We start from the raw sequence: 18,965 nt of genomic DNA on the forward strand, positions 1-18,965 counted from the left end.
AAACCTATGCCTATGACATGGTGGTATGGTGTATGCAAGCATTTGCCTACCTTTATTGGTCCCATCAGCACTTCTTGCCTCACTGTGATAATTCAGTAATTGTTCTTGGTACCCGATCTTATGTGTTTCTGCCAACGTTTGGCTTTGCAGTGGCGCTTTGACTTTGAAGTTATGTAGTGTTACTTCAACGTGCCTTGTTATGTAGCACTGCAACGTTTGCATTTTTACCATCCTCCATCGGAGTGTGTGTGACAACTCTCACTTCATGCACTGACGTCCATCACATCGGTGATATCCGGTACCGGTACGTCTTGCTGACACTCCGATTGGAACATCGACCAACTTGTTTGTTGGTGCCTTCTTATCGAAATTGGCCTTCTCTGTTCGGAGCTCGCCTGGTAGAAGTTCGAAAAATTTAAATATGGAGACCTACACTAAAATTATCCTGCTGTGCAACAGCATATTTTATTTGTGTAAATATTACGTTGCTCTCGCAGATGGGATCCGCTAATAATAATAATCGTCGTACAGGAAACTGACTTTAATTTAGATTGGCGATATAATCCACTGATTCAAATAATGGAGGGATTCACGAAAAATGACTTGACTCTTGCATGTGGTTTAGAAGAAACTTGTTTGTTGGTGCCTTCTTATCGAAATTGGCGTTTCCGCTGCTTCACCTAACAATGCATTTTCTTGGTGTTGATCGCATTATTTTGTATTCTCGGTATCCTGCAGCTTTCATTACGTTAATACACGAAGAGAGAGAGCGAGAGAGAGAGAGAGAGAGGGGGAGGGGGCTGCTTGTTTATTTTATTTTTGCCGTTTTTTAACATGTATCACTATTTCATCCATTTAGCTGTTGTTTCACTGTTGACGTTGCCATAACAACCGGCCAACGAAATGGTATCTTTCACTGTGCATCTTATTTCTATAAGTATTAAAAATAACAACAGCTATCTTATTATGGAGACTTTAAAATGAAATGTTTGAGATTAAGAAAGGGGAATAAAATAAAGAAGAGACTGCTAAATCCCTATTTAATTAAAAGTTCGACCCTGCATTTAATATCGATGAGATGTGTCGAGGCATAGTATCGAAACGAGTTATCTCGTATTTACGAATACGAATGTTGTGAGTAGTTCGACAGTGTCAAATTTGGGAAGCGCACGATGGAAGTTATGAATGTCGAAGATGAATCCGAGAATATTGGTCTCGGATGTGCCCTTGAATTGTTCAGTGAAGTGGATGAAGTTATGGATATCTTCGATAAGTTACAGAATAATTTTTTTGAAATTGTGCAGGAGAAACAATATGAACGCTTTCGTTATGTGTTGTCTTTGTACCAAGAACAGCCTCATTTGCTGGATCCACATCTAGATCGAATGCTTGAAAAACTTGTTAACATAATACGAAAAGATGACAATCCAATGGATCTAAAACATGAAACATTTAAGTATCTACACGTGATTACGAGCGTCAGAGGTTATAAGTTTGTTGTTAGGCGTTTGCCGCATGAGGTTTGTATACGAACATATTTTGATTTATAATAGTTTTTGTAGTAGGTTTGCAGCTGTGTGGACAACCTTATACAGCAGTACAACTGAGAACAAAATTGCCGCTGGACGTTCGCTGCTAATAATACAGCAGTGATGATGAGCATCGTCCTCTCGTTCGTACATAAACAAACAGAAATGCAAGTTAGCACATTGATTTTATCAACGTCGTGTACCATAAATACCACCACAAAAGAGATGTTTGAGGAATATATTAGTTCACGGCAGCAGTTACTTCAAAGATAATACTGTCAATTGCGTAAAAAAAAAAAAAAAACCCCAGATTATGCTTTGTGTTCAGTGACACATGAGCTTCCCCACGTTTCTATTGCCTTTGAGAAAAAGCGTGTTTAAGATAATATGAATGCATTTACGGTTTTAATGCAGGTCAGAGACAGCATATTTCCACACTCAATAAAATTTGTTTTGTTTTTGCTTCTTGCAGGATACTATTTACCTACCAGATTTTAATTAAAATGATAGTCAATACTGTGCAACCTGTAACAATTATCAGCCACAGTGAGGAGAGAAGACTGTCTTAAATGCGAGTTTAGAATATGATGGGGATTTTCATTCAGTGACAGTACTGGATTCAAGTGAAAGTAAATCACTTGTTTCTATGAAAGTTGAAATTCAGTCCTTGTAGTCAGATTGATAATTGTAACTACTATGAAATATGTCTTCTTCAGAAATAAATTTGGCAGAAGTAGCATATTTACTCCTGGATGGATCTCCTACAACTGGGATAGTAGGCCTACATAGTGGTTGACAGTGGCCAAGCCTTGAAAGTTCCTGTAAAAAAAATGACTCTGCTAATCTCATGATTGTTTATTCTGAAATTATGGCAAAACTATGGGGTATTTGTCTATCATCAGCTGTGAATCACTACTGTTCTAAATTTCCCAATAGCGAAAGGAATGTGCAATAAAAAAGTTATGTATGTCAAGGTGTTGCCATGCTGTTTTAAAATCACTTTTCGGCTTACTCTGATTTTAATTACAAAAGAAAATTATGGATATTGTACCGGAAATATTTGTTGAACAAATGACTCTAACCATAATTCACCGTGACTGGAATTAGGTTTGTATTAAAATAGAATTATCTTTCGATACACTGATCAAATATTTTCAACACTTAACTTCTTTAAGGAGAATATATATTTTAATTGGAATGATTATTTTAATAGAACTGTGTTAAAATTTATTTGCTTAAAAGCTTCTCTTTCTGTGACTCTAAAAAATTATTTCGGTGGTCATCTAAGTTTTCATTTGTTTGCTGCTCTGGCAGTTACTACCACCCTAACAATGCATCAGAAGCAAGGCCCAATAGTTAAGCAAAGCTTTGAATGATTAATTTGCCAAACTGATTATGTAATACAAAATTGAAAATTCTGTTATCCTTAGAACATATAATTGTACCTTAATGGTGACATATCCCTTATCTGTTTTGTTATTTCACCATTGGCTGACCTGTGTTGTATTTTGGCTCTCAGTACTGTTTTGACTTTTTTCACATCTTAAGTGTTGCTGGGTCGACAGGCGCCCTCAATATGCGTCATTGGCTTCGGCCAGTGACATAATATTAACGGTTACTGTTGCATCACCTGGTGATGCCACTGGTGTCACATTATATTTGCTATGTTATTTACGATGCTTGTCACGTGTTTCTTATACCACAGGTCAAAGCCTATGACTCTTGTTGAATATCCTCTTTATCTGGCTTACTACTGATTTCTTTAAATTCTGATTTTGCATGAATTACACACATTTTCACTGTATTCATCTTGAAGAGTGAGAGGAAACTTGTGTTCAGTGTTAGAACATGTTGGTGAAATATACTTCAATAGTATAATTCGCCTGAGAAAAACAGGTAGTCTAATCCCTTTCAGAAGTTATGAGATGAATTTCCATTGGCACACAATGATAGTTTTTCACTTACAAGAAATAAAGTGTATACTTTGCAAATAACACACTATTTATGCCATAGCAGAACCTTAGTAGACTGAGGCACCAAAGAAACTGGAGTAGGCATGCATATGCAAATACAGAGACGTGTAAACAGGCAGAATACAGCACTGCGGTTGGCTATGCTTATATAAGGCAACTAGTGTCTGGTGCAGTTCTTAGATAGGTTAGTGCTGCTACAATGGCAGGTTATCAAGATTTAGTTGAGTATGAACGTGATGTTATATTTGACACACAGGTGATAGGACACTGTATCTCCGAGGTAGCTATGAAGTGGGGATTTTCCCGAACGACCATTTCATGAGTGTATTGAGAATATCAGGAATCCGGTAAAACATAAAGTCTCAGACATCGCTGTAGTTGGAAAAAGATCCTGCATGAATGGGACTAATGATGACTGAAGAGATTCATTCCGTGTGTCAGAAGTGCAACCCTTCCTCGATTTGCTGCAGATTTGAATGCTGGGCCATCAACATGTGTCAGCGTGCAAACCGTTCAACGAAACATCATCTGACGGCTTTATGCCTGGCCTGGGCTCGTCAACACAGACATTGTACTGTTATTGAGTGGAAACGTTATCTGGTCGGGTGAGTCTTGTTTCAAATAGTATCGAGCGAATGGATGTGTATGTGTATGGAGACAACTTCATAAATCCATGGACCCTATATGTCAGCAGGGGACTGTTCAAGCTGATGGAGACTCCGTAATGGTGTGGGGCGTGTGCAGTTGGACTGATATGGGACACTTCCGATATGTCTGGATATGACTCTGACAGGTGACATGTACGTAAGCATCCTGTCTGATCAGCTGAATCCATTCATGTCCATTGTGCGTTCTGATGGACTTGGGCAATTCCATCAGGACAAACGCTTCTGGTACCCACCAAATTATCTAGGCACGAACATTATTGAGCATATCTGGGATGCCTTGCAATGTGCTGTTCAGAAAAGATCTCCATCCCTCATACTCTTTACGGATTTATGGACAGCCCTGCAGGATTAATGGTGTCAGTTCCCTCCAGCACAGCTTCAGAAATTAGTCGAGTCCATGCCATGTCGTATTGCAGCACTTTTGCATGCTCGTGGGAGCCCTACACGATATTAGGCAGGTGTGCCAGTTTCTTTGGCTCTTCAGTGTAATTATCAGATAATGATCCTTCAGTAAGATATTTAAATATTACTTTAGGGAGGGATTTTAGTTTTCTTCGGTTATCTTTCTACTAAAAGTCTATTAATAATTTTTTAAACAATATTTTGATATGACCATTTCTCATAATTTTTTTGTTAGTACATTAAGCTATGTATCTGATAATACAAGTTTAATTTAGGTTAGTTTGAGTTTTAGGTTCAACCACCCCCACTTCCGAAATCTTGATTGTGGCAACTTGTTAAGCCATAGTTTATCCCGTGGTCTAGTGTAGATTGAAAGTAACAGTTTACTTGGTCAACCCAGTGAATATGAAATGAAGGTTGTGGTAACAGATTGATTTAGAGAGTAGTCAAAGATCTATATTCACTTCATATTTAAGCAATTTTTCGATATAAACAACCTGCAGGGTGAATTCAGAAAAGCCGCGTTACACAGTAACCAAATCAAAGTTTTTAGTGCATCTTGTATATAGATATAATTAATTAACAATGGTATATAATTTTATTGTGTTCCTTTGTACATGTATGTCAATTTTCTCCTGTATTCTTTTTTCGGAAGCTCTTAAGTTGTTTTATTCCTCTCAGGTGTTTTCTGTATGAAATTAGTGTTTTAACTGTGTCCCCTTCGCATCAGTTTTACCATTTGTCATTTCAGGTGTTATAACTTGTCCTATATCATTACACACTTTCCTGTACCATGTGTGATTTAGAGTACCAGTAAATAAGAAAAAGTGCATTGTCTCTTAGGTACCCTGTCTCGAGATTTTTTTCTATCAGTCATCAAATTCCGAATACACTTTCTTTTATGTTTGACATTTTGTAATTGTCCGTGATGTTAGCTGGTGCAAAGGCAGGGAGAAACTTGGACTCCAGGAGATAGATGAAAACTACTCCTTGGTAGAGGCATGAAATACCGGTAACGACAGAAAAAAGTCTTGTTATTTTAATTAGAAACAGAATGATACATTCCAATTTTACATAACATCAAATCAGTTTGGTACAACAGATAATGAAAGATTGCTTGTTCATAGCAACAGGAGAACCTAAAAAAAATTAGTAAACCCACAAAAAATTCTCTTGTTGGGGCACAGAAAATGCGAATATATTTCTCTTTAGAAGACTCGAACAGAAAGTGGGAAACCAGCTGCTTCAATACTCATTCTAACCTTGGAATCAAGAATTCTAGTGTGTGAACATAAGCACACTCTTTTAACACACAACAATTTATATAATTTTACCTAGTCTCTCTTTGTAGTTAAGCTTTCATATTCAGCATCTCTCTCTCTCAGTGCCACTTCCGTGAAACTGATGGCCATCTGTGGGGTCCCTGGGTTTATGAAATGATCCTCCTCACCTGAGTTTTGTTATGTACAGACTCATTGAATGGCCTTCTGAGTACTGTTCAGTGTTTTTTCCGCCATTTTGTGGTGTCTGTCTTGTCACTCATCTTGGCACTGCTGCATGTTCAGTTGATTTGCTTTGTGTTCCCAGCCATGTGGGTATCCCAGATAATTAACTTGTTGATCGTCTGCGGTCTCCATGACCCCTCTTTTCTCTCTCTCTCTCTCTCTCTCTCTCTCTCTCTCTCTCTCTCTCTCTCTCTCTCTCTCTCTCTCTCTCTCTCTCTCTTTTTTATTATTGTGGACTGAATGGGGGCTACACTCTTGTCTAATAAACTTCATGCAACCAAGGAGACATGTGCCATGTGGCACTCTTCCCCCTGTCTCAACCAGTGGGTATCTACCATCCTCTGCTGTCTTTGTATTGGGCATACTAGGTTGACCAGTGTTTTTCATACTCTGCAGTGAGCTGCCAGCTGGCCCCTCCCCCCCCCCCCCCCCTCCCCCCTTTTGGAATTGTGGACCCTCCCACAATGTGGTCCATATTTTGCTGGACTGTTCCTGCCTTTTGGTCCTTTGCATGAATATGCTCTCCCACTTTCCTTGTCCTCTGTGTTAGTAGATGGCACACTTTTCTGTCAGAGTCTTCTAAAGGGCAATGTATTTGCGTTTTTGTGCTCTAACAGTAGCATTTTTGCACTGATTTTCTTCTTTTGCCTGTTGCAGTAGACCGTGCTGCTTATATATAAGGGATGTTCAAAAAGAAACAAACTGGAGTCTGGAATGTGCATACCAGTGACAGGAGGGTAATATCGAGGCATGTGTGATGAAGTGAGGTTCCAAGCAGTGTGTGCAAGTCCACAGCCCGTCGCTAGAGGGCATGTGTGCACATCTCGTGACTATACAGAGCTACCAGCAGCTTGCATCAATTGTCCAACGCTGCCGTTTTTCTGTGAACAAGATGCCCCCCTTCTGATTCATTTCGTGCAGCACGGGACAACAGTGAATGCCCAGTGTTACTCACAAACCTTACCCACCCTTCACCAAGCGATCAAATCAAAATGACTTGGCAATCTCACATGTGGGGTCGTTCTGCTGCAAAACAATGCGAAGCCTCATACGGCCAACACAGTTGCGGCACTCCTGCAGAAATTCAAATGGGAGGTTCTTGGTGACCCACCATACAGTCCAATACTGCTCTCCCTGTGATTACGCCAATTTTGGTCCCCTTAGAAAGGATGTGAGGGGCAAACGATTCACCTTGGACGACGACGTCGAGCTGTATGTGCAAACTGGTTATCGCAGCCCTGGGAATTTTATGACACGATCATTCACCGCCTTGTGTCACAGTGGGACAAGTTTCTCAACAGCCAGGGTCAATACTTCTAACATACAGTTACTGGTTTCTGTAATTATGCCTCCGGCTTGTTTCTTTTTGAATGCCGCATATAGAATGAGTGCTGTATGTCAGTAAAGGTTTGACAGTTTATTTGTACCCTTTGACACATTTATGTACTTTTACACATATAAACAACAAGTAAGTATGCGTAATTCAAGGTTAAAATGCCGGGCGTTTGATTGGTTAAAAAACTTCCTGGCAGATTAAAACTGTGTGCCGGACTTTGCCTTTCGTGGGTAAGTGCTCTACGGTCTGGCATACAGTTTTAATCTGTCAGGAAGCTTCATATCAGTGCACACTCCACTGCAGAGTGAAAATCTAATGCTTGAAACATCCCCCAGGCTGTGGCTAAGCCATGTCTCCGCAATGTCCTTCCTTTCAGGAGTGCTAGCCCTGCAAGGTTCGAAGGAGAGTGTCTGTAAAGTTTGGAAGGTAAGAGACGAGGTACTGGCAGAATTAAAACTGTGAGGAAGAGACGTGAGCCGTGCTTGGGTGACTCCGTTGGTAGAGCACTTGCCCGCGAAAGGCAAAAGTCCCAAGTTCGAGTCAAGGTCTGGCACACAGTTTTAATCTGCCAGGAAGTTTTTTAACAAATCATAAGCCTGCTGGAATGAAGTCGCACACAGCACCACCCTTACATAATGAGTCAAAGCAGACTGGTGGAATCGGATGCTCCAATTGAACCTCAGCTGAATAATATACCAAGCAAGTTGTGTCCATTGGGGCTTCTAAAATTACACTTTAAATGCTTCTTCCCAAGAAAATAACAAAATATAATGCTGACAAGTTGTAAAAAGTTATGGATTGGAAAAGAGATCAAACCATCATATATAAAGAGATAAATACACTCCTGGAAATGGAAAAAAGAACACATTGACACCGGTGTGTCAGACCCACCATACTTGCTCCGGACACTGCGAGAGGGCTGTACAAGCAATGATCACACGCATGGCACAGAGGACACACCAGGAACCGCTGTGTTGGCCGTCGAATGGCGCTAGCTGTGCAGCATTTGTGCACCGCCGCCGTCAGTGTCAGCCAGTTTGCCGTGGCATACGGAGCTCCATCGCAGTCTTTAACACTGGTAGCATGCCGCGACAGTGTGGACGTGAACCGTATGTGCAGTTGACGGACTTTGAGCGAGGGCGTATAGTGGGCATGCGGGAGGCCGGGTGGACGTACTGCCGAATTGCTCAACATGTGGAGCGTGAGGTCTCCACAGTACATCGATGTTGTCGCCAGTGGTTGGCAGAAGGTGCACGTGCCCGTCGACCTGGGACTGGACCGCAGCGACGCACGGATGCACACCAAGACCGTAGGATCCTACGCAGTGCCGTAGGGGACCGCACCGCCACTTCCCAGCAAATTAGGGACACTGTTGCTCCTGGGGTATCGGCGAGGACCATTCGCAACCGTCTCCATGAAGCTGGGCTACGGTGCCGCACACCGTTAGGCCGTCTTCCGCTCACGCCCCAACATCGTGCAGCCCGCCTCCAGTGGTGTCGCGACAGGCGTGAATGGAGGGACGAATGGAGATGTGTCGTCTTCAGCGATGAGAGTCGCTTCTGCCTTGGTGCCAATAATGGTCATATGCGTGTTTGGCGCCGTGCAGGTGAGCGCCACAATCAGGACTGCATACGACCGAGGCACACAGGGCCAACACCAGGCATCATGGTGTGGGGAGCGATCTCCTACACTGGCCGTACACCTCTGGTGATCGTCGAGGGGACACTGAATAGTGCACGGTAACGGTACATCCAAACCGTCATCGAACCCATCGTTCTACTATTCCTATACCGGCAAGGGAACTTGCTGTTCCAACAGGACAATGCACGTCCGCATGTATCCCGTGCCACCCAACGTGCTCTAGAACTTGTAAGTCAACTACCCTGGCCAGCAAGATCTCCAGATCTGTCCCCCATTGAGCATGTTTGGGACTGGATGAAGCGTCGTCTCACGCGGTCTGCACGCCCAGCACGAACGCTGGTCCAGCTGAGGCGCCAGGTGGAAATGGCATGGCAAGCCGTTCCACAGGACTACATCCAGCATCTCTACGATCGTCTCCATGGCAGAATAGCAGCCTGCATTGCTGCGAAAGATGGATATACACTGTACTAGTGCCGACATTGTGCATGCTCTGTTGCCTGTGTCTATGTGCCTGTGGTTCTGTCAGTGTGATCATGTGATGTATCTGACCCCAGGAATGTGTCAATAAAGTTTCCCCTTCCTGGGACAATAAATTCACGGTGTTCGTATTTCAATTTCCAGGAGTGTAGTATGCAGTTATTAAGGGGAGTTGGAACACCCTATCCCAACAATGTTAAATTTATTGGCTTGGCTTCCCTGTGTTTCAGGAACCTCTGTAACCATTAACATGAAACTTTTACAGGACATTAAACTGTATGTTCTGAGTCTACAGAACTACAATTAGGCCTATTGCATTTCAGCCACTGCTTTCAGAAATACAATTTTTTAATTACATGGTTACAATTTGGTGCACTTTTTTTGTACTTTACCCTAAATAATTTTAATTATACATAACATTATGTTCATCTTTTAGTTCATTAGGCTCAGGATATGTATGTTATTACTACCAGAAAATTTGAATACTCTACTCGAAGTAGTTTCTGAGATTTAGGAAAAAATGCAACAGAAAATCTAAATTTTCAGAAATGGTTTCTAAATTTTAAAAAGACTGTAATTCACTTAATATATGCTTATTATTTTGTTTTTAGTCGCTCAGATGCACCCTGCACCATAGTGTATATCATCCTCTTGATCTTTTTCCAAGTTTTTTCTTTTGCCTGGCGTCCTTAGTTGCCAACTGTGCTGCAGAACAATTCGAACCTCGTCCATCTGTTCAAGTTCTCTGATGCAGTTTGCTCCAGGATTAATTCCCATGTGCTGTAGCACTTTCTCCTTACCCATGTTGCCATCATTAAAAGCAATAACAGCATCACTGATCCCCCACTTTAGTGCCTTCATTTCAACAAAAATATTTTTTGGTAAGCAAGTCCTTATAAGATTATTGAACGACTCTTTGGGATTTTGAGTCGGACCGTGCAGACACTTCTTCAGTAATTCAGGATTTGTCAGGTCTCTGTAAATAGGTTTTACGATATCCATGACTGCTGCTTGGATGGAATGTTTATGGCTGTTTGAGTACTAGGCATTGCGGTAATTGCACCATGAATCAGATCCAGGAGGGCAGAGGTGGTCTACTGGTTTTTCATCAGTTGACAGTTTGAAGAAGACAGACCAAACTGCCCACTTCATTTTCAACAAATCCTCATTATTATTTCTAATGGCCATCCCATAATACTGCTGTAGTTCATCAATCATTTTGTTTGTCAGCCTGCCTGTTGTGGTTTTACCATCAGAAAGTTTCTTGTCTCTCAAACTTTGTTTCAACTTCCTCAACCTGGTGCCCACCCTCTTCTGGACATGACAGCAATGCACAGCCTTCTATATAAAAAATTACCAATTTTATTAGATCTTAACGTAATGCACTTAAAAATTCTAACATTTTCAACCAGTGTAGGTTATATTAAAGCAAAAAAAAAAAAAAAAACTTTCTACATGAGTTTATAAGTGATATATAACATTGATTCCAACACTTACCAAGCGGGAAAGCGCCGGTAGATGGGCACAATGAATAAAAAAACACACAAACAAGATATTTTTCCCATGTGGAAGTTTCTTTCTATTTTATTTACATCATCATTATATATAACATTGCAAATTTTATAATGAGATAAAATGCGAAAATATGAATTTTTTTTTCTCTAACTCCCCTCAAGACGAGCAAATCAGTAGGATTACTTTCATATTAAAGTAAGTGTGCTTGAGTGGTAAAGTGCCAGACTACTAATTCAGAGGTCAATGGTTTGATTCATCCATAGTCACTCCTTGAATGATTTTAATCTCTTGTCTCTCTTAACATTTTCACCTCTGGCAGTGTTTGTTAATGTGAAAAATGCTTAGTTGAACCATCGGCTGAGTTCATGTTAGACTGTAGCTGTCCCTGCAGCTGGCTGGTTATCAGTTCAAAGTCAAAAGATAGGGGTATGACCTCCAATACGACTGTGGTGTCAAAGCCGTCCTTTAGGTTGGTGGGAGCTGAACTTAAAAGAAATTGTGTGCTGTCTTAAAATTGTTAACAACTTCTGTATGCATGAACAGTTCAAATAGTAAAATTAAATCTGTGCGGTAAATAAGAGAAACCAACCAATCAGAAATGGAATCTGAGGATTTTGTAGTTAAAGAAAGTATCCAAATAAGTGATAGCACTCAGATTGATAATTATTGTTATTTCATTTTCAGGTTTCGGATGTGGAACCTGTTTTACACATGTTAGAGTGCCAGGACCCATCAGATACGGAGACATGGCAAACCCGTTATATGTTGATACTGTGGCTCTCGATCATTGTCATGATACCATTCCACATGTCACGGTTAGACAGTTTTGCTTCAGGAGAAGGAACGAGAAAAACTGTCATGGAAAGGTACGCAGAAAGTGAAAAGTATCTGGTCATTTTGTTGTTCTTTTATATCAATGATTTCCTCTCCAAGTTTAACATATAATGCAGATAATTCCAGTTGTATTTTTGTATTCTGATTGCTTCAACTACTTTTTGCAAGTAGAACTCTCTGTCTCTCTTCTTTCTTAGAATACTCGAGATATGCAAGATACATGCTGTAAAAGACTTATTCAGAGTGTCAGCATTTTTGACATCGCATTTTCTCACACGTGTGGACGTTAAGGACCTCTACCTTGTACCCTTCTTTGATTGGGCCCGAAATGTAAGTTGCAAATGATTTTGTGCTTAATTTTAGTGGTAAAGTGGTTTTGTTCAGTAGAGCAGTGACTTGAGAAGTTGTCAGATGTCAGTATTTGAATTTTTATTATTTTCTTTTTCATTCATGAATTCATTAACACACTGTTTCATAACCATCGTAAAGAGGAGCTTTCAGGGTTGAGCAACTTTTGTAAAGTATACTAACACCAGGTTATAACTAGCACTAATCTACTCATAATTATGATTTTGAATTACGTAGACATTACTTAATGTATGTGATTTAGCAGAAAAGCCACTGCCTAAAAAAAAAAAAAAAAAAAAAAAAAAAAAAAAAAAAAAAAAAAAAAAACACCACTACATCTCTGCTTACAACTATTACCTACAGTTATTTTCTATAACTTGAAACTTTGCAGTTATGTAATTTTCCACAATCCACTATCAGCTATCAAAAGAAAGTTGAGGTCCAGTTAATACAAACATAAGACCATCTGGCCAATTTAGGTTTCTTGCACGATGTCTGCATCGGAATATGAAACTTAATTTTTAAACTCTAAATAGGGAGCATAATCTATATTGAAATAGTTTTTAGTTTCAGTCTTATGGTTCTGAATTGCACAGTTCATCATAAATTTATTCAAATTATTAACAAATTGACTACTATAGGGCACCATCACTGTACCAGAGGCATGCTGTGGCCACCGTTGGCCACACGGCAGTCAGTGTGTTAATCACATTCCGTCCTTTTTTCATTCATCCATTCATTCATTCGTTGATGGATTGTGTTCTGTAAATCTCATGATAAAGAACAGTCTGGGAGGTGATTACAAGAGATCAAGTCCAGGAGGATTCTGTAATGCAGTGATATATCTGGAGTTTAGGAAAATGAATAAGAGATGAGAGAATCCAAATAGCTCATGTGGTGTAGCAGACACTCAGACACATTGAGTCATGCTGTAGAACAGCGATTCGCAGTGGGGGCGATACTGCCCACCAGTAGACATTGAAGAGATTCAAGAGGGCATTCTTGATCTATGGAAAATTTAAGACTGGAGGCATTGGGGATCAACTACCGTATTCCCATCCCCCTGCCATGCTCCCTGACACACACCAAGAAAATCACTACAGGAGGAGATGATAGAACTGTCAACAGATGAAGAGCTAAAATTGAAATTAAAAAATGGATATTAAGAATTTTGACTTCAGAGGCAAATTCCAATATTATATCCAACTTTATGTTACAGTGAAGTAGTTTTTCACCACCTACGCACTATCACATGTAGCCCAAATGGATTTTATGTTGTCAGCAGTTTACTGACAAATGAAAGAATCAGATTTCCAGTATTAGATTTAAGATTGGTGATGTCATAAATGACACCAAATATCGAAAAATTTGTCGCTGTTTTGCTCACTAATATTACTGTTTTAATAACATATGTATATTAATCATTTTTGAGGAATAAATCAATATTGTTTATATCGTTTAGTACAATTATTTTAAAAATCTGATCTTTTTTCCAAAATATATAATATCTTTCACCCAAACTGCCTGAATAGCCAAGCATATGAACACACTGCTTCCATGATTTGGAGAGGGTAGCAAGCCCGAGACTGAATCTGCCACGTGGATTAACAGCGAGGACTGGTGAGCCAGATAGCCTGGATGCGGCTTATACACATCTTTCCACATTAGAGCAGGTGAACACTGAACTGATCCCTATGTCCCACCTCAGATACACACTATGCAAACATTTAGAAAACGTTCTCATATTCAAATGTGAGAACTCTGTATGCAGAGAGGTGGGGTATGCGCGTTCTATCCTGGGGAGACTGGTGACATCAGGAAGAGGGTCCGGCTCCCTGACTATCACTAACATTGCCAGAACCAATGACGAATGGTGATCCCATAAGGAAAAGGTGAAGATGAAGAAGGAGAAGAAGAAGAAGAAGAAGAAAATGTTTTTCGCCCAAGGGAACACCATTGAATCATCACATGAAAATGAGCTATGATCCAGAAAATCAGGAAAACTACGAGTTAACTTATTGGTTTCTGTGTGTGTGTGTGTGTGTGTGTGTGTGTGTGTGTGTGTGTGTGTGTGTGTGTGTGTGTGTGTGTGTGTTCTGAAAATGCATCGGTAAGTAATTTTGTTTTATCAAAAATCAAGACAGGTTGGGAACCTGTGCTTCAGAGAATGTTCGTCAACTCTGTACTTGGTGTCTACTTTTAAATGCATGTAGTAGCAATGTTGGGAATTTTGCCTCCTGAAAGTAAATTACTGGCTAGCCATTCTGATTCTCTACTTTGAATAAATACTGCGATGGTCACAGTTGATTAATAAAGTAATGAGACAGAGAAACATTCAGTTGAGAAAACTAATAAATTATGAGACAAAATTGCTGATCTCAGGAAGCGAAATGTGTAGTATTGTCAATAGACACTTTAATAATTGTGCTACAATTTTCAAATTTACAAAAAATGACAAATTCTTTGTGTCTTTCCACTTCCACTGCTTTTGAAAGATATTGCTAGTATTAGAACTGTTTGTAGTAGGATGGTACTTAAGCTCACCTTGTTGTTGTAAGGACATTTATTGATCTTACTTCACTGTAATATATTTTTATGACTGGATTGACCATGCTTGTGCAAAGAAAAAGTTAACACACTAATTATGCAAATAAGGCACATGTGACTTTGAAGTTCATTTCCACTATATTAATTGAAACCAGTTTTTATGAACATTTTCACATACTGTCTGAAGCAGGCAAGCAAACAAAGCTCTGCATTCTGGCCCTCGTGGGAAAGTCATGACTGACTGACTGTCTGTCTGTCTATTGTCATCCTCTGTCAAATGCATCATTTGGGTGCAGTGTGGAAAAGTGTGATGTCGACACACTGCTCTCCTGGCCGTTGTTGGCTCTGTTGACCTTGTCACTCATCTATCTCCTCAGTTGGCCTCATGAGGCTGATTCCACCTCACATATTAACCGAATTAATACAAAATCTGACTTGATACTTACTCCCAACAGAGACCATCTCACATTGCCACTGATGCACCACATTAAATAAAATCACAACTACATATATTATTATTGTTACAGCAATTAAATTATAACCAACATTTTATGTTTTACAAGAAGTTTGTATATAAGTCTCCAGATATTATAAAATTTTTGGTTGAGCAGCATTTTCATATGACAGTGAAATAAATGCTGACCTTTTCGTTATATATTTTTTCATTATATTTTAATTACTTTATAAATCCGATCACTTAAATGTTTTCAGTGTTTGTATGTATTGTTGGTTTGTTGTAAATATACCTTTTGAGGTGAATAAACATTAGTGTCTGATCCCAGAGCTGTTGACTAGATGATAATACTAGAATCTCTATGTACATTAGATTTATGTAATAAAAATAAATGATGGGTCTAAAGTACCTTAAATATGACACAAAAGTGAAAATAAAACCCTCAACAAGTGAAAATACGAATAAACAAAACATAAGTTATCCAAAATGTACCAAGAAAATACGTGATTGTAGGACCAAAAATGTCACTAGTTGTGATATTAGTCATTTTAATATGTACTTCCCTGTCTGCCACATTACAACACACACAGAAATGATGACACTACCTAGCCTCTTCCCCCCGACACCTGACTGACTCTGACACCTCCCCTTTCATATTTTGTGCTGTTGTCCTTACTACAGGTGGCTCCTTCTCATCTTACCATCCTGGGGTCTCAGAGATCTGCAATTCCCCAATCTACCCCTCTCTCTTTCCAGTGCAAAAACTATTGGTTCTGAAAGCTGAGTAAAATGTCACTTTCTTTTGCATGCATGTATTGGCATTGCATGTTTTACTTCTTGAAGGTAAGTTCTGGCCACAGATTATGTCATACTATTTATTAAGCAGGTTTGATTAGGAGACAGTGAGATAACAATATCACACCTGGAACTGTTTTAAGTAAGAAGTTTCCCCAAGTTTGAAACCTAGTTGTTGGACAGTTCTATTTTCTGGCCGAACGTTGGCCTGTGAAAGTGTAAGGTAACTCTTTCACCACAGTTCTCTCTCTCTCTCTCTCTCTCTCTCTCTCTCTCTCTCTCTCTCTCTCTCTCTCTGGTTATGATTAGTGAGCTAATATGCATGTATTAAGAAATGTGGTAAATGTGCACCTTCAGCGTGCTGCAGCTTTTCCATTAGGTGCTGCAGTTGGTAACTGTTTATGCAGTGAATGATGTTAAGTGAATCCGATGAATCAAGTGTCTGATGACTACAGATTAGTCTGTCACCACAACCAGTTTTCTTTCAGTCAAATTCTGGAAAACAAACTTGGCCGTGGTTTACAACACAAATCAGTCCTTCACCATAGCCAATATTTTGTCAGTCACATTCGTTGGCCTTGCCAACACACAACCAAATTATAACAATGGAATATGAAACAGTGGCTCAATAAATCCTGTTACCTTCTGAGAAACATACAGTTCAAGAAATAAATACAAAAATCAGAACCAACGTCACAATCGATAATAGCCATATGAATAATTTTATCTCCCGCACTCTGTATTGAAAACAAAAGTAATCTATTCATCAACCACTGAAAGAAGTCAGTAGATTGACCGATTCTCATTGGCTACTGTATACCATCACCTGATTGGCTACAAACAACAATAATAAATTTATCAACAGAAGAACTGTAGTATGCAGTAGTGCAGTGCACTTTACCTGGAAATGCAGATGTTCTCAGAACCCAAATAAAATCATAATTTAAATATTTTATAAGCTAGGTGGAAATGAGGGGAATGAAAATCAGTTACTTTGTTACTGTGTGTGTGTGTGTGTGTGTGTGTGTGTGTGTGTGTGTGTGTGTGTGTGTGTGTTTCACACCACAGAAAATGTTTGTTGTGGGTTTTTGAGAAAGAATCAACCAGAGATGATGCTATGAGTGCTGTCTGGCTGTTAATGATAAAAACTTGAAAATGAATCGCCACAGTTTTAATTAAGCGGTGTCTGTGAAATTATTCAAAAAATGCAATGTTCTTTGCATGGTATATGTACCAATGTTAGATATATTTTTTCTGTAATTTTTTAGAGATAGATGAGAAAAACTAAATGGGAGATGAACACTGAAAACAGTTATTAAAGATTGTATACATATGTATTGTAATTTGATTTAGACTGACTATAGTACATTATTGGAAAGAGCTGATTTTCATTGTCTGGACTGCAACTTTCTGTTAAGGGTAAAATAATTTCTGGAGTTGCAAGTATTAGATGTTGGTTTGCTCTGATAGAAGTAGTAATTTTGAATCTGAGCATTGCATTTCACTTACATGTGGCCGATTTACAGAGAGCAGCATAGCTCGCCATTGTATCTTCATGCAAATAAAAATATAGTCAGCTTCACAAGAGTTGACAGAAAATATTACTAATATGATGGCAGTTGTGTTACTGTATTCTTATGAAATGCGTTGGTTAGACATCTGCACACTGTTCTGTGTATGTGTGGTAAATATTACCTCCTATTGTGTTAGTGGGAGTGGTAGTAACATCTTTAAACTCGGATACCTTTTTTTTGCAATAGTCGGACTGCAGATTGTTAGTCTCTGAAGTTGCCACACCAATAATTAACTTTCTAACAGCAAACTCGCCATCATTTCTGATAGAATTGGTTTGATTTACAGTGTACTGTTACTGCTACTGATATAGTAGTAGTAGCAGCAGCCTCTTAAGAGGATTTACCAGAACCAACACCTGCTTAGAGAGGGCTGTGAAATTTCAGCAAGCAAAGTATCTTAGGGTCACTTAACTGTTAGCACCCCTGAAAGCCAAGTGCAGATATGTTGGTGCTGCCCACATAAAGAGGAGAACTTGAACAAATATTTAATAGGGACTTGCATAAAACAGCTAAACTGAAGATTCCAAGTTACCAATAGCAAGATGCAAATTCCATTGGAGATTCACTAATAACTTGTATGAGGGCATGCTGAAAAGTAATGCTTCCAAATTTTTATTCTGTTCTTAGTATCAGTTGGGGTATTACATGTCACGTGTATTACTTTACCACTTTGCTGACACAAGTTGCAATCCTCTGTTGCTAGAGGGCTGTGAATTGTAGGATGTAACATGGCAGTGTAACAGAACTATGTCGGTGCCTGAGAGACCCCTCAGAAAAGTGTAAGCACAAATTTGAAGAAGTTACCCGTATGTGGAGCACCCTCTTCTTTAGCATGACAATGCAAGACCATACACGAGTACTGGAACAACCGCAACAACCCGCCATGTTGGGTTCACTGAACTTGAACACGTTTGAGGGCTTAATTGTGATAGTGATGAGGTGGTCCAAACTGAGGTGAGATTGTGGCTCTGTCAATAAAATCAAACAATCTACAGCGACGGTGTCAATGAATGGCCCTCATTGGGAAAGACATGTTTGTCGACAGGGTGACTTTGTTGAGAAATAAATATGTAAAAGTGAAGACTAAAGATGTAGAATGTTAATAAAATTGGTTTTATTTGAAAAGCTTTTAGAGTTTTCGTGAAAAATTCAGAGGCATTACTTTTCAGCATACCCTCATAAAAACACACAACAGCATGCAAACATAGGAACCTCGTTACTTTATGTAAGACACCATATCCATATAAGTATATAGTTCTGGCACCACCGACCATGACCTCCTTCTGTGCGGATGCACACATATTTCCCGAACTTTTACGGGACTTGATAAGAATGTCTTCCACGAGTAATGAGTGTGTTGGAGTAGG

General features: G+C 39.5%; 1 protein-coding gene across 2 annotated transcripts in view; it reads left to right on the forward strand.

Moving 5' to 3' along the window:
* The first annotated feature begins 908 nt into the window (after window positions 1-908).
* LOC126293416 (tubulin-specific chaperone D) overlaps window positions 909-18,965 on the forward strand; it is a 177,547-nt gene continuing 159,490 nt past the window's right edge. Inside the window, exons 1-3 of one of the 2 annotated variants that reach the window (XM_049986639.1) lie at window positions 909-1,520; window positions 11,731-11,912; window positions 12,078-12,210. In XM_049986639.1, coding sequence (XP_049842596.1) covers window positions 1,173-1,520; window positions 11,731-11,912; window positions 12,078-12,210 — 663 coding nt within the window. In that variant the 5' untranslated portion in view covers window positions 909-1,172. The remainder of the gene's footprint in view (window positions 1,521-11,730; window positions 11,913-12,077; window positions 12,211-18,965) is intronic. The other variant, XM_049986640.1, reaches the window with a different exon arrangement.

This window comes from Schistocerca gregaria, chromosome 10, assembly GCF_023897955.1.
Source record: "Schistocerca gregaria isolate iqSchGreg1 chromosome 10, iqSchGreg1.2, whole genome shotgun sequence".
In the NCBI taxonomy this organism is placed as follows: domain Eukaryota; kingdom Metazoa; phylum Arthropoda; class Insecta; order Orthoptera; family Acrididae; genus Schistocerca; species Schistocerca gregaria.